At 31.9% G+C, this 17358-nt stretch overlaps 1 protein-coding gene across 1 annotated transcript; it reads left to right on the top strand.

The window, feature by feature from the left end:
• Positions 1 to 8824: 8824 nt before the first annotated feature.
• On the top strand, positions 8825 to 9553 carry LOC140438943 (uncharacterized). Its single transcript, XM_072528577.1, has one exon. The coding sequence runs from the start codon at positions 8825 to 8827 to the stop codon at positions 9551 to 9553; it is 729 nt and encodes a 242-aa protein (XP_072384678.1).
• Positions 9554 to 17358: the final 7805 nt, after the last annotated feature.

The raw sequence follows: 17358 nt of genomic DNA on the forward strand, positions 1-17358 counted from the left end.
CACGCTTCCATCCCGTATTATAATACGGATAGCATATAGCACCTCAGCAGTCGTATTTTTAACTTAAGGTTTAAGTTTCTACAGCAGAGAAGCCTCTGTATTCTTGTAAATGAACTTCTGGCCTGTTCGATTCTGATTCCTATTTCTTGAGGGCTGTCATTGTTTTCATTAATAGTTGTATATAGGTATTTGAATTCTCTTACTATTTCAATAGGCTGATTCTGTACATATATCTCACGAATGTCCTGAGTTGTTTTTGTTATTATCATATATTTCTTGCTCTGTTGAGTGATGGTCCATATTCTTCTTCGCTTACTGCGGTCACCTAATTAAGGAGTATCTGTAGGTCTTCATGTAATTCGGCTAAAAAAACTGTATCATCAGCGTATCTCAGGGTATTTATGATCATGTCATTAATTCTAATGCCTACATTTCGTTAATCCATTGCCTTACTTAATATGTCTTCCGAGTATATATTAAATAATACTGGTGAATGTATACACCCTTGTCGAACAACTCTTTGTACTTCTATTTCTACTGATGTTATGTCTTCTATGCTCACTACTGATTTTTGGCCATAGTATAAGTTACATAAAAAAGATTTTATTAGGTAACTTATAAAAAATTAATTACATAAATAAAATATAATTCTAATCATAAAAACTATTTATTCACTAATGCGTAATAATAATAGTTTATTGAAAACAAAAGTAGAATTTGAATATCAGTGTAATAGAAAATTATAGAAAAATACTGCCAGTGGAGAGTTTCCTTAGAGATATATCCTTAGACGAATTCATGGTGAAATATTTCGACCATAACCTAGCAAAACATTAATTAGAGAAGAAATTTCTAACGCTTCAGCAACACGCTGAAATAAACAGTAAATAAAACAATTTTATTTTCAGGGTAATAAAATACTTAATTAATAATTAAATACTTCACCAACAGCAAAAATTGGTAATAATGTTTGTCCAGCTTCCTTTTCCAATTGAAAATATCTAAGTAATTTTAATATTAGTACTTGTTCTTTTTCCGTATGTATATCTTGCCATCTTGGCCCTACACAAATACAAATAAACACCCAATACTATGTACAAATACTGACCTGAACGACAGCCGTCACTTGCTGTTCAACACTTGGAAAGAATGGCCAGCATGGACGAAGTTTTACGACAACTGTCAGTAATAGGCGTATTTGATTGGCTAGAGAAAGCGCGCATCTAAATATCAACGAATCAAACGTAGGTTAGGAAAGAACCGCTTATGTATGTAAGCTTATTCTAACGCTGCAATATAGTTCTGTTTAATCACGGAACTACCGCTTTTTCCGTCACACCCAACTAAGTGCATTAGAAAGAAATCGAAAAACTGTGACGCACTGAAAAGTACCTCTGGGATGTTCTTTAACTCCTCTACAGATCTTTATTTCTTCTGAGTGTTGCCCATGAATTTAAACTATGGCACTATTTTTTTCAATTTAATGTTTGCACTATATTTATATTTTACTGTCAATGCGCTTCATAAGTATTTATATTAGTTTTTTTCATGTCTTACTTTTTCGAAAACTTTTTCGTAGTCAACAAAGCACAAGTGTAGATCAACGTTTACATCGCGACATCGCAGGAAATGTGGTAATAATAATATAGAAAAGGTTGAGTCGTATGTATACTTAAGACAAAAAATCGAACTATCAAAGCTTAACCTAAAGGCTGATTTAAATAGAAGATGTTCCTTTTAGCATGGGCAGCATTTGAAAGAGTAAAAACAGTATTTAAACTTACCAAATACTTTAAAAGCAAAAACTTTCGATCAGTACGTAAAGAAATAGAGTAGTAAAGACGGCAAGAGACGGTTCACCAATAGGAAGACGATCAGCAGGAGGACCACGAAAACGATGGAACGACAACTTACTGGAGGCACATTGAAAAACAGACAGAGCCATGTCTATATAAAAAGAAGAAGAAGAAGAAAAGCTATGTGGCACCACATGGGGGTCCTCCGTATACAGTTGATCCGCTCTCGGACTTGTATACTCGGCGGCTGAATATGCTTCCCCGGTATGGCTTAATAGCAAACACACGGGGATTATTGACACCCAATTAAACGAGACAATGTGAATGATCTAATTCATTGATGATCTTATTTATTGTCAAAGTTTTACGCCAATAAACAATAAATTGCTACAACTGTTTTTGAGGCACAATGATTTGTGGTAAAGCTATAATAGTCATAGCTATATCACTTTACGGTAAAGCTATAATAGTCATAGCTGTATCTCGGCAACGAAAAGAGCTGCAGGAGCCATCTTAGTGGCATTCTTCTTCTCATGACACCGTCTCCTTTCGAAGGTTGGTGATCCAAATGGCAATTGTAGTTCTGGAAACTGCTGCGCGAAAGATTTCTGCGGATGAGCGGTCGAACCATCTCCTCAGGTCTTTCAGCCACAAGTTCTGGCGTCTTCTTACTGATCTTTTGCCCTATACTTTTCCTTCCAGTATAACTTGAAGTAATTCATATCTTTTGCCTCTCAACACATAACCCAAGTATTGCATTTTCCTCTCTTTGATTATTTTTAGTAATTCTTTTTGTTTACACATGCGACGAAGTACCTTAACACTAGTAACTCTTTGTACCCATGCAATTCTCAACATTCGTCTGTGTATATACATCTCAAAGGCATCTTAGTGGCATATTTTATTGCTAATTGCTGTTCATTTGAACATTGACTAATTCCTAAACGCTATCCTATCCTAGTGCAAACTTCACCACGTGAAAATCGAGGTATCGGCCAAATTTCGTCTTATTCTATTGGTCCATGCAATAAATTCCAATACGATGGTTGATATACATCAAAAAATGTACAGCTCTTTCTTGATTTCCCACTGATATGCCTATAAAATTTCATTAAAATCTATAAGATTTTTTTTTTTAGTTATTGCGCCAGAATACCAGTTATTCTCAGCAGAATAAGTAAATCATTGCTTATTCATTAAACTATCTTTAAACTGTAACATTCTCCACTTATATATTAAGAATTACTATTAAATATAGATTTTTGAAGGATTTTTAGTCAGTAGTGTCAATTATTGCAAATAATATAGCCCAGGGAAATAAGCTTTTTTCGTGACACTCGTCTGGCCAGGCAAACGACAATTGTTTTGAGTAGTATGGACTTCTATAACAAGAACCTATATATTTTCTGCAGTCGATTTTTTGCACTTAATTAATTATTAACAAATTAAGGTTAAAACACGGTAAATTTTCGCTTCTTTCGTCTATCAGCAAAAAGTAAAGCGTTTGAAACGAATTCGAGAAAAAAGGAAACTTTTACGTCAAATAAAAACCTTTAAACTGGCGTTTTCTAAACGATCCTATCCTTATTTGTTGCTTAGAAAGTTGCAAAATGAATCAAAAATTTTGGTTTTTTATAAATGTTAATAACTTTTTTTAAAATAAACTTATAACCTTTATATTAAATACAATGATGGGTCTTGTGGTGCTTAAAATAAGATCAAAATTTCGAATCGATCGATCAAATAGTTTAAAAGTTATTTAATTTTTTTGCAACAATTATAGGGCATATACGGATAGATTCTAAAAGAAGAAGATTTATTCTATTAATATTATTAAAAAAAAATGAGTTAAATATTGCAAAATAATTTTGCAAAAACATGTCAATTTTTTGCTTATAAACAATTAGAATAGCTTTTTAACTATTGACTGCAAAAAACTGATTTTTTCATATTTTGATAGCATGAATTTTTTTACAAATTTAAAATGAAAAAAAGTTGACCTAGGACACTTTGGGACGAAGTTAGTGCCTTTTTTTATAAATTAATAGCAGCTTTGTTTATACCAATTAATAGACCTTATTAAGGTCATCTGAAAGAACAAACTTTAAGGTTTTAAAGTAAAAAATTCGAGAAAGATTGCATTTTAATGGAACCGTTCACAAAGCTTCAAAATTGTGGTCCTCAAAATTGGTCGGCTTTGAAACTAGTGAGAGCGCAGGAGGGGAAGGAGCTGTTAACTGTATCTCTGTTTCTTGTTTATAGATTTCGACGTTTCTTTTTTTAATTTGTATGTACTTTTTGCGTATATTACGAATATGTATTATTTAAATAATTAGGTTGTTAAACCTAATAGGTATTTATAAAAAAACCGAAATTTTTGACTTATTCTGCAACTTTCTAAGCAACAAATAAGGATAGGAACGTTTAGGAAACGCCAGTTTAAAGGTTTTTATATGACTTATAAGTTTTTTCTCTTCTAAAATTTGTGTCGAACGCTTTAGTTTTTGCTGATAGACGAAAAAAGCGAAAATTTACCGTTTTTTGACCTTAATTTGTTAATAATCAATTAAGTCCAAAAAATCGACTGCAGTAAACATATAGGTTCTTGTTATAGAGATCCATACTAGCCAAAACAACTGTCGGTTGCCTGGCCGAATGAGTGTCACAAACAGGGTACTTTTTTCGCTTATTTCCCTGTTCTAATATGGATTATTTTCAAAGTACTGTATGTATACAATAAATATGCACAATGTATGAATAATATAGTAGTATGTAAGTAGAATATAGTAAGTATTATGTTAGAGTATTTAAGGTAATACACACTATTGTTGTCTTGTAATTTTTGTTGACAAAGAGTTTTTCATTTTTTTTATATTAAATTTTTACTTTATTATTATTAATTATTAGTTTTTGTGCTACCTCTTTGAAACTTAGGTAGATGCAGATTCTTTTTTGCAAGATTCTGGATATAAATCTTGTATTCAAAAATTGTTTCTTGGCGTAAAACTTTGACAATAAATTAGCAATCAATTACTTGCGGTTCGCTTTTTGGTCAATATCTCGGTTTTTCTTAGGTGTGTTTTGAGTTAGGTTAGGTTAGTAGTTTTTTGGGATTGGTTTATATATCGATCAACAGCAATTAATTAACAATAAGATATGCCGCCAAGATGGGCTCTGCACCCCTTTTCTTTGCCAAGATATACCTATGGCTATGCTAGCTATACCGTAAAGTTAGCATAAATATTGTTTTTCGGCAACAGTTGCAGCAATAAATTGCTTCTTGACGTAAAAATTTGACAAATTAGCAATCAATTGCTTTCAATTCGCTTTTTGGTCGATATCTCGGTTTATCAAGGGTGTATTTTGAGCTAGGGCATGATGGGGCAGTTTTTGGGAATTTATGAATATACCAATCAACAGCAATTAATTAGTAATAAAATATCCCGCCAAGATGGGCCTTGTAATTGCAGCAGTAAATTGTTTCTTGGCGTAAAAGTTCGGCAATAAATTAGCAATCAATTCCTTTCGGTTCGTCTTTTGGCCGATATATCCGTTTTTTGGGAGTGTCTTTTGAACTAGGGGAGGATGGAATAGTTTTGGGGATTAATTATTATACCAATCAACAGCAATTAATTCGCAATAAAATATGCCACGAAGATGGGCCCTGTACCCCTTCTCCTTGCCGAGATATAGTTATGGCTATGCTAGCTTTACCGTATAGTTAGCATACCCACTGTTTCTCGGAAACAGCTAGAGCAATAATTTTTTTCTTTTCGTAATTAATCAGCAATAAATTATGGTGTTAGTCTGTGAACATCTAATACTGTGACACTGTTTATTTTGTAGGATTTGAAGGATTCTGCTTATCTTTATTCTGAAACATAAGCACGGCTATACTTAACTTCCAGCTATTTGGGTTTTTACTATAATGTTCAAGGATCTTTTGCAATAATTTGGTGAATTCGGTAACAATGCGCATCCACCATATTTTGAAAATTCATTAGGTATTATCCTGGAGATTAAATATTATGCTTATATGGGATCATATATATAATGAATGCCAAATATTAGTTAAATATGTAATTTTCATTACAATCAATTGTGGCTTAATCCCATAATAACATTATTTCACTTGATCAGGCCACAAGTAAAGAGTTTCAGAACTTTTTGATCCTGGAAACTTTCTGCTTTTCAAGTGCATAGTGCTTTACTGACTTCGTCTATTTTAACCTGTACATCTTCATTTAACTGGATATTTGTTGGTATTGTTGGCGCATCAACTCATAATATTTAAACAAATATGTTTAAAGGTATTCTGTCCATGTATTTGAGTACCTTTTTTCTCCATAATTGCTTCTGTGTCCCATAGAAGTGGTTCTCTATCTGCTTTAAGTATATTTTCCAGTGCTTTTGCTTTATCTTATTCACTACTATATTTAGTATGTTCCTTAGTCTTATTTATGCTTCTTTTTTCCTCTTGTTCTAAATTTAAAAGATGCATCCCGTTTTTCCTTGTATTTTTGTTTCACTTCCTGTCTGAATCATGGCCTTTTTTTGGGCTTATTTGGCCTGTTAACTGTTCGTTTTCTATGCTTCTAAACCTGCAATATCACAAGCTTTTTGGATATTAGGCCTGTATTCATCTATAGTGTCAGATACCAATTTTTTAATCCATGTTACACTTTTTAAAAAGTACAAACATAAAATTTAATTGTAAAATGTAATGTTTAATAATAGAATTTTATTTTACTATGTAACCTCTAATATGGCGATAATAGCGGCCTCTATATATAAGTTATTACGGATCGATAACTAGAACATCATTAAGTCAGTAACGAATAAAAACTTGTAATTCCTAAGACAACTTAGTTGTTGCGCTAATTCCCGAGATACCTCTCCGAAATGAAAACTACTTTAACATTCAACATTATTAACTTATGCACCTAGATTTCCTCATGAGAAACAACGTGGCAGAACTATTTTAATATGCAATAAGTAGCTGACAATTTTAAGTGATATTAAAACGTGTGATAAACTTTACTATCGATTTGTCGTTTTTCTTTGTTTGTTTTTTTATTTTGGTAGTTAATTTTGTAGCTTTTTTACTCGTTTACTTTTATTGTTTTATAAACTCTCAGCTTACTAATGTGTCAAAAACAACTGTTAAAGTTATTATAATTTTTTAGATCTCTTCCAAAACATATTGAATTTTGGCGGTTTGGTAATTTTAAAAGTGTTCTTTGTGTTCATATTTAGTGACTAATTTATTACTTAGAGTTTTATTCAATCTTTCGACCAGTGTAAGTACTCAGTGGCGGTCAGTCAGGGTCAGCAGGGTCGGCAGTGCCGACCCACACACTTATAGATATTATAGATTTTTTTAATATTTAATTTAATCAGTATTTCGATAATTAATTGTCGCAGGTAATAAGTTAATTTTATTAATGATCCGAAATCCGAGTCGCCCATCCGACTGTGTGAATTCTTTTAAAGACACGTTTCGGGGTTTCAGCAAGCCGATCCCAAGCTTGACGATTTACATGTAAAAATCAACGGAATATTTTTCTCCATACGCATTTAATTGCTAAGGACGGCAAATTTAAATCTGCCGATGCTTCATTTGGATTGACTGCAAAATTTCACGTACATCTCGAGCGAGGGATGAAATGTTGTTTCGTGAAATGGATAAGTACTTAAGAACTTAAGTAGTGAACTGATAGTGAGTGCACAGACTGGCTTTTACTGTTGTTGTTCTGAAAATTTAAAGGATTTTTTGATATATTTGAAGGTTTTTTTAAATCAAGTGTTAACAAATTCAGGTAAATTAACTCAAAATTGCAAGCTATGGGAGAAACTGTAAGTATTGTTAAATCTGATATTGTAAATTATATTTTGCAAAATGGGTTTCCATCTATTCCATACGAAGAACAAATTGATATTAAAAATAAGGGGCGTCCCATGCCTAAAATGTCCCGACTTATAAATATTATTGAAGGGGGCAAGGGAAGTAATAGATCATTTTCAAATAATTGGTACAGCAAGTATTCATGGCTTATCGGGAGTGAAATAAAAAACAAACTTTTCTGTTGGCCTTACATTTTTTTATTTTCCACAAATAGGGGCAAACATCAGAATCAGTGGTGTGAATCTTTTTACGATAATTTAAAAGAATTATTTAAGGCTTTACAGAAACATGATATTTCGAGAGATCATACATACAGCTCGATTAAATTAGATTTATTTGGAAAACAAAATATCTATGTTTTACTAGATAATGTCCAATGTGAAAATTCTATTAAACACTGTAAAATTGTAAATTGTAAAAAATAAACACGCAGTTTTACGTGGTTTAATTGATATTGTAATTTTTTTTAAGTTATCACGAATTATCATTTAGGGGACATTCGTTAAATCAAGGTAATTATAGAGAACTAATAAAAATGTTTAAGAAATACAATTTGGAATTTTCTAATTTACTTACTGATTCGAAGAATCTTGCTTGATAGTAAAAGGTTAAAAAATATTTAAGGTAAATGCCTTAAACTTCTATTTTCATGTATTTGGTAAGGTGATGCAGGACTTTTTAACACCGCTGTACTAAAATTAGAAGACCAAATGAAAATCTCTCTCGTGTGGACCGTACGCTTATTTCACCGAGCTTAATTCGGTACGTAGAACAGAATCCTTTAGATGATACAATAGGCTCATACCACTTTCCCATAAGTACAATATTAACAAGGAGATATAACAAAGTTGCACTTCCACTGACGAAAACTTTGAACAGATAATCTCTAATATTAATAGAGCAGCTAATAGGGCAATGAAATGTAGCACAGCCCAAAGTAAGGAAACCATAAGACCAGCGTGGTGGGAGATTAGATTAGAAAAGCCGCTTTAAAGAATTATAATAGAGTATCAAACTTTCAAAATTATATAGATCTACGCAAAGTACAAGCACAGTATAAAGTACTGTTCAAAAAACAAAAAGTATTGCAAGAATAATCAAAGAAGACTTTTATGTCGACGATATGCTAACGAGAGCTGATTTTATTGAAGAAGCTCAAGAAATTTTCAGCAAGGTATCCAAGGTATTGGAGAGTGGTTGCTTTCACCTGAGACAATGGTGTTCCAACAGCTCAAACGTCCTAAAGGATATACCCAAGTCTGAATCAGCTTTCGTTATTTTAGAGTTTTTAAGCGTTGATAATAAGACGAAGACCTTAGGGTTAATATGGTCGTGTTCGAGCAATAGCTTATGCTATAATATCAATACAACTTTGTCTAAACAAGTAATCGCTAAGAGATCCGTTTTATCCTTAATGGCAAACATTTTTGATCCTTTAGGTCTATTAAGCCCATGTACTATTATAGGTAAAATCATTATGCAACACTTATGGTGCAATCAATTATCCTGGGACAATAATTTACCTGAAGAATTGTATTCTAAATGGATCAACCTGCAAAACGAACTTCCTTTGTTACACAATTTGTCAATATCACGGCATGCAATATTATGCAATCCAACAGAGTTGCAGTTGCATGGTTTCTGCGATGCATCAGAGCGTGCATATGGTGCTTGTGTATACATTAGGAGTTCCGATAAACATGGTAAGGTACAAGTTAGTTTATTGTGTGCAAAAACCAAGGTTGCACCTGTAAAAACCATCAGTATTCCTCGCCTAGAGCTTTGCGGTGCCTTGCTACTGGCACGCCTAGTAGATAAGGTCAAGACCGCAATAAATTTACAATTTAATTAACATGTTCTTTGGTCCGATTCAACTATAACACTGGCTTGGGTAAAAACCAGTCCAAACTTGCTAAAAACTTTCACAGGCAATCGTGTCTTGAAAATACAATTACTAACGAGGAATTGCAAATGGAAGTATATTTCGACCAAGGAAAATCCAGCAGATATAATTTTAAGAGTCATGTTTCCCAGTCAAATATTAAACTCTGAGACATGATGGCATGGTCCATCCTGGCTAATTTTGAATTTAGAATTCTGGCGCAATGAAAAATTTAAGGTAGATCATTTACCGAAATTAAGAGGTCAAACTCTATTAGCTCAAGGTACACAAGATATTTTAAGCTTTCCGTTTGATCGATTTTCTATATTCCCTAAAATGTGTAGAGTCACAAGTTACATGTTTAGATTTGTAAACAATTGTGCTAAAAAGAATGATCGGAAAACCGGTGTTTTGACACTATCGGAACTAAAGGAACTAAAGTATTCTCTAAATTCATTAATCAAAGTAAGGCACAATCAATAATTCTATAATGAAATTAGAGATATGTCTAATAATAAATATCTCCCATCAAAAAATAGGTTATGTGGCCTAACCCCATTTCTATACACTCAGAATATTCTACGCGTCGGTGGTAGACTCAAGTATTCTGACTACAATTTCAAAAAAAACATCCTATTCTAATTAATGGAAATCATCATTTTACAAAATTATTGTTCCAAGAACAAAATCTTATATTACTACACTATGACGCCCAATTACTTCTCAGTACTATAAGAGATATTTACTGGTCCACATCTGGTCGTAACTTAGCTCGTGCTACTGTTAAAAAACGGGTGTGGCAGTCCAATGGGACTGCCGGTAGAAGTTATACTTCTATACACGCGTTCGCCGTTACAAATTTATATGGGAGTCAATCTACACAATCATTACATATGTAATAATTGTGCAGATTGACAGCTATAGGTAAGAGAGAGCAGAAAGAGAAACAGAATTAGGTATATAGGTATATTGTGCATCGTTTGCTGTTATAAACAACATTTGACTTGTAATAGAAGTATAGTAAACGAAGGATTGAATCAATATTTTGATAAAAATGTATATTTTTATTTTCATTTATGTATGAAAGTAGTTGAACACAAAAAATTTTTTTTACACATACTCTGCAGTAAAATTCATTGCTTATTTTGTTATTAATATAAAAATACAATACAATACACTGCAACATAATTCAAAATAATAATGCAATACAAATTAAAATCCAATATTCATAAGTATTTAAAAATGACAATAGGTATAGATAACTTACTTACGCATATGTTTAGTTTACCATGATAAGTAATATTAATAAAAAAAAAATAATAATAATATTAATAAATATTAAATATATTTACAAAAGGAACATTTTTATTCTCGAGAGAGAAAATATATCTTCTGTCTCTCTCTTACCTATATCTTACATATGTAATGATTTTGCCGATTCACTCCCGTACAAATTTCCAACGTCGAATGCGCGTATAGAAGTATAACTTCAATAATATTCATCAGTATTTAAAAACGACAATATACGTAACTTACTTACGCATATGTTTAATTTACCATGATAACAATATTAATAAAAAAAATATGGTTTGGTGATAAAACTGTCAAATTATCTGACATTGACAAATACAATATTTAATTGTTGTTTGTTGTATATATAAGTACACATTTGAACTTTCTTGAGATATTTACAAGTTTTAATGTATAATTTAACGTGCCTAACGAGGCTTGTTACTCCCATGCAAATTTCCGATTTACTCCCGTGCAAATTTCCAAAGTCGAACGGTAGAAATATAACTTCACAAACCAACAACTCGGATTATGTTGTAAATTTTCATTTTATTTTAAAATTTAGCATTTTTGCGTATATTACATACATTTTATTAAATTGTGGGGTTTTTAAATATTTCCAAAGTATGAACCAAACACGTAAAATATTTGCCAATTAGACATGACACAAACGTATTTCAAAATTGACAGTTCTCGGTCATACAGAGATTTATTGAGATTATTATTTTGACATACAAAAGACTAAAATAATTATGAACATTTAATAAATAATACAAAACATATCACATAAATAATAATATTAATAAATATTATATTATTATTATATATTATATATATATATATATATATATATATATATATATATATATATATATATATATATTATATATATATATTATATAATATATAGAATATTAAATATATATACAAAAGGAACATTTTTATTCTCGGGAGAGGAAGAGGGAGAAAATATATCTTCTGTCTTTCTCTTACTCATTATCTTACATATACAATGATTTCACCGATTCAGTCTATAATGGGAAATCTTCCTGGTGCTAGAGTAATACCTTCTAGTTCATTTACAATAACGGGTGTTGATTATGCAGGTCCATTTCTTATGAAGGACAAGATGCAAAACTAGTAAATTTTACATAGGTCTTTTCATTTGCGTTTCTACTAAGGCCATACATCTAGAATTAAATTCAAGTCTTTCATCTGAAGCGTTTCTATAAGCTTTTCGAAGGTTTTTGTTCCGAAGAGGAAAACCAGTAAAAATGTTCTCAGATAATGAAAGCAATTTTATAGGTGCTCAACGAGAATTGGCATCTCTTCTAAATTCACATGCATTGACACATACACTGTGCACATTAACAAATTTAACAAATTCTCTGGACTCTGGGAAGCAGGAGTAAAATCGTCAAAACTACATTTAAAAAGAGTTGTATCAAAGACTGCTCTTATTTATAAATAATTTCAAAATTTAATTATTCAAATAGAGGCAATTTTAAACTCACGCCCTCTTTCTCCTCACTCCCTTAACACCTGCTCACTTCCTTATTGGTAAACCAAGGATGGCAGTTCCAGACCAAGACCTAAGCGATATAAAGGTAGAGAGGTAATAGACTAAACCGATACCAACTCATCCAGCAGATGTGCCAAAGCTTTTGGGCAAGATGGAATACCGTTTACATCTTCCAGCTACAAGTCAAGGGACGCTGGAAGAAAAATAAAGATTATCTCACAGACGGAGCCTTAGTCCTTATAAAGGACGACAACGCCAATCCAACCCATTAGCAACTATTCCGAATAATCAGTGTACATCCTGGAAAGGACAATATCGTTCGAGTAGCGTCAATTAAAACTTCCACTGGCATCATCAAACGTGGATTTAACAAAATATGCCCACTCCCTCTAGATGATTGAAAGGAGTCTTTCAAGGTGGGGAGTATGGTCTAGCAGTTTATGTAGTGCCATCCCTGATGTGTGTTGCCCTTCAGTCCTCCACCGAACGAGTCAAAAAACCAGTCAAGGGACACAGCAGTGACCAGTTCATCTCTAGACATTAAGTGTGACATACGTAAATAGTTTTATTTTGTATAACCAGTTTTTCTTTCAATATAGTCATCAAACCACGTCTATTAATTATTTATTAATCATTAAGAATTCAATTCAATTCTTTTCAGGACGCATGTTAACATTTAATTTTGTGGTCGGACAGCTGCGGAGGGCAGAACCGAAATATTAAAATATTTTTATGTTAAATGCCATTTTTGATGTGCATCCGTTACTGGAAAGAATTGCTTAGTTTCGTTACATCTGGCCATAGCTTTTTGTCAAATGATGCAGTTTTTGGTGATAAATGCGCCTTAAAATTCCAACAAAGAATGTATATACCAGTAGACTACATGAATGTAATGAGTTCGTGTCGAAAAAAAAATCCTCTAATCATTCACAAAATGAAGAAGGAACACTTTTTCGCTACTTGTAATTGGGAAAAAATTAAATGGCTTAAGTTCAAAGAGATGTCAGAGTTTTACAAAAAATTGACTGGTGATCCAAATATGGAAGATGATATAGATGGGTTGAAGGGACTTCTTAATTTTGATCTTGAAGATGATGAACTTTAGTAAGATCTTATAGCATTTTTTGTTTTTATATCAGACTACAGTTTCATAAGATAGTAACTATATAAGATAGTAACTATCTTATGTAGTTAAGTATACTATAGTATATAAGATAGTAACTATCTTATGAAACAACACTGTTGTTATGTTTAGTTTTACAATGTAGTTTTGTCATAAAACAATAAAAAAAATTATAAACCACATATGTTTTAATTCGCATGAACCTCCTAAGCGACAGTTTTGGTTAGTAAACGACTTGTGCAAATTATTAAAATGTTAATAATGAAAAAACAATACGCGACCAAATGCCACCTAAAAATCAAATTTTCAAAATGTTAAATAGATTTTTCAGAAAGCCATAAACTTAAATCCATTTTTCTCAAAAAAAAAGGTGGTGCTTGGTCGAGTTATGCATAACGCGGTCCATTTATCTGTCTCTTTAATAAATTTTGGGTTTTTATTTTACCTATTTTTTTCTTAAATCCACATCAATAATACACTTGGTTGTTTTTATATCACTATTACTTCAAAATCCTACAATGTGGTAAGTATTTAAGATTTAGATGTTCCTAAAATTGCTTTTGACATATTTACAATTGCACAAATAACTACTATACATTCATCTAAATAAGAAATCACAGTACAGTCAATTTTATTTTGTAAAATTCTAAATAATTTTATGCGCTGAATAACCCTTTCAACATGCACCCTTGCTCTTACAATTAAAGCTGTTTTGATTGCTTCTTCTTGGGAAAACTGTTTTTGTTTCCGAAAAAATAGAGGTATTGATACTTTCATTGAGTTTTCAGTACATTCTTCTTCAATTATCCTTATCCACTATAATAGAATCAATAAACGGTATTTACAGTGTTTATTACGTACATGACATTTACGTTGTAGTTACAATTTTATTTTGTGTGTATATGTATAATGAAGGAATACATTAAGCCATAACTGATTATCATCCAAAATCATATGAAAAAACTGACATAAAAAACGTTTTGGGTCTAAAATACCCCTGATATGCATTCTAGGGTTAAAGAATTTCTATTGTATTATAATTTGATCAATTTCATTTATTTTTTATTTAAACACAAAACCACATCAACCGCGCAGGGTTATTAGTGGATATAACAAATACATGAAATATCACATCAAATAAAATTGAATAACTTAATGTCTTTTAAATAAATTAACACTGTCGAAATTTTTTTGGTGAGAACTGTCTTGAGATCATCATCTGTGAATCCGTGGGATCTTCTTTTTTCCTTGAATTGAGGACAATCAAGCAGGATGTGTTTCACAGTCAGTGGGTTAGAACAGCTGGAGCAGATAGGTAGTGGTTCTTTCGTTATTAGATTAGGTATTTGTGTGTTAAGACAGTATGGCCAATTCTTAAACGATTAATAATGACTTGGTTTCTTCTGTTTAAAGGAGTCTCCAGGGCATCAGTTATTTTTGGGCAAATTACATTTAATTTAGTACATAATTTTTCCCAATAATTTTGCCAAGTATTAATACAGTGGATTTTAACCAGGTTTTTTAGATCGGTGTACGGATATGTCTTCAATTTTGCAGGATGTTTTGAGTTCATTCGACTTTTGTTAGCCAGTTGGTCTGCTTTTTCATTTCCGTAAATACCTGTATGTGAAGGTACTCAAATAAAAGCCGCTTCCTTTCCTAATGATCGAAATTTTCCTAGTTCGTTTTTTATACTCTGCATAATAGGGTTGTTGGTATATATTTGTTTCAGTTCCAGTAATGCATTTAATAAGTCTGTTACAATAATGCTTCTAAAATAGCTGTAGCCTCACCTGTTAGTATACTGCAGTTGGTTGGTATCGATATGCTATAAGAATTTTCTTTACAGTAGTAGGCAGCAGCGTGACCATTTGGAGTTTTAGAGGCATCGGTAAAGATTTGCAAATAATTAGGATAGTGGTCTAGAATTTTCATTAATAGAGATTTAATTATTGTGGAATTTGTAGTTGATTTGGGATACTTGGTAAGTGTTACGTCAATAGTTAATGGGCGGCTTGTCCATAGGGAAGAGTTTGCATTTATATTTAGCGATACATTGAGATGATTCATATCGAAAGATGTGAGCTTTATTCTTTCTATGAGGGGTGTAGAGTTTTTGGTCTTATTGTTAGGAGGAAGTCCAGATGATGATATCTTTGCAATGTAGTTCAAGGATAGTTGCTGTCGTCTTATATGTAAGGGAGGTTCTCCAGTTAGAACTTGCATACTACTAACCGGACTAGTTTTAAAAGCTACCAGTGCTAATCTCAAAGCTGTAGATTGAATACTGTTTAGTTTTTTTAGAGTGGTTTTACATGCATCATCGTAACATATGCAACCATAGTCGATTTTAGTTCTAATTAGCGATTTGTAAAGTCTAATTAATATTTTATGATCAGCACCCCAAATTTTGTTGGATAATATTTTGAGTATATTTAATCTCTTTTGACAGGAAAGCTGTAGTTTATTTAGATGCGAATTCCAATTTAAAGTTCTCTTAAAAGTTAGACCTAGAAAGTTTATTTCTTTTGAGTGTTCTAAAGGTAAATTATTTAATGTTAGACTAGTTGTGAGGTGGGTTTTATTTTTATTTAAAATAATGTATCGTGTTTTTTCAGTAGAAAAAACAAATCCCGTTTTTATCGTCCAATTACAAAGCCGATTTAGGAAACTCTGTATAATTTTAGTTGCTGTCATTACATTATTCGATTTAGTATAAATAACAATGTCATCTGCGTAAAGACTAGCTTTAATGGGTGCTTTAATTACATCCATAATACTATTAAAAGCGATTAAAAATAAAGTTGGACTAAGAATCGAACCTTGAGGAATTCCATTATCTAGTACCTTAGATGAGCTTTTAACACCATATATTCTAACTTGAATCGATAGATTTTAAAAAAAAAATTATAAATGCAAGTATGTTACCTTTAATGCCAGTATCTTTCAATGTTTGTAGAATACAGTGTCTCCATGCTCTATCGTAAGCTTGGGTTATAACGAAAAATATTGCTATTAGTTTTTGGTTATTTGCAAAAGCTTCATTAATTGAAGTCTGTAATGCAACGTGATTATCTAATGTGGACCTGCCTCTTCGAAAACAACTTTGAAAGGGAGTAAGAAAGTTATTATTTTCTAAGTACCATATAAGGCGGAGGTTTAAAATTTTTTCTAGGATTTTGCACATGCAACATGTAAGAGAGATGGGTCGGTAAGAGGTAGGGTTGTCTTTTGGTTTGTTAGGCTTAATAATGGGAATGATAATTGCTTTAGACCAAAGATCTGGGAATTCATGCTTTAAGAAGCAGGTGTTAAATAAATCTAAGAGAATTAATTTAGCACCGAATGGTAAGTTTTTTATGAAGACTGGTAGAATATCATCTGGTCCTGCAGATGTGTTTTTTATATTTGAGAGAGAAAATTCTAACTCTTGAAGAGTTATAGGAGCATTTAAGGGGCTATCAGAGTTGTTAATGGGGATTGTAGAAGCTTCTATGTTTTTCTTATATGTTAGGGATTCGTCAGAAATATTTTTGTCGCTAGAATTTTGTTGATAGACATTAGCTAAAGTTTCTGAGATTGTATTTTTGCAAGTGATTAATTTATTATTGTGTGTTAAGGTGTTTATATGTCTATAAGAATTGGAGCCTTTAAGTTTACGAATTTTAGTCCAGATAACCTCGGAGGGTGTTGACGAATTGATAGATGATACGTACTCTCTCCAGGTATCTCTTTGGCTTTTCTTTATGAGATATCTTGCTGTAGCTCTGAGTTTTTTGAAATTAAGTAAATTTTCGTTAGTATTATGTTTTTTAAGTACATTAAAAGCATGGTTGCTAG

This window comes from Diabrotica undecimpunctata, chromosome 4 (genome assembly GCF_040954645.1).
Source record: "Diabrotica undecimpunctata isolate CICGRU chromosome 4, icDiaUnde3, whole genome shotgun sequence".
NCBI lineage: Eukaryota > Metazoa > Arthropoda > Insecta > Coleoptera > Chrysomelidae > Diabrotica > Diabrotica undecimpunctata.

Coding starts and splice junctions, on each gene's coding strand:
- LOC140438943 (XM_072528577.1), top strand. CDS start 8,825: ATGCTAACGAGAGCTGATTTTATTGAAGAAGCTCAAGAAATTTTCAGC.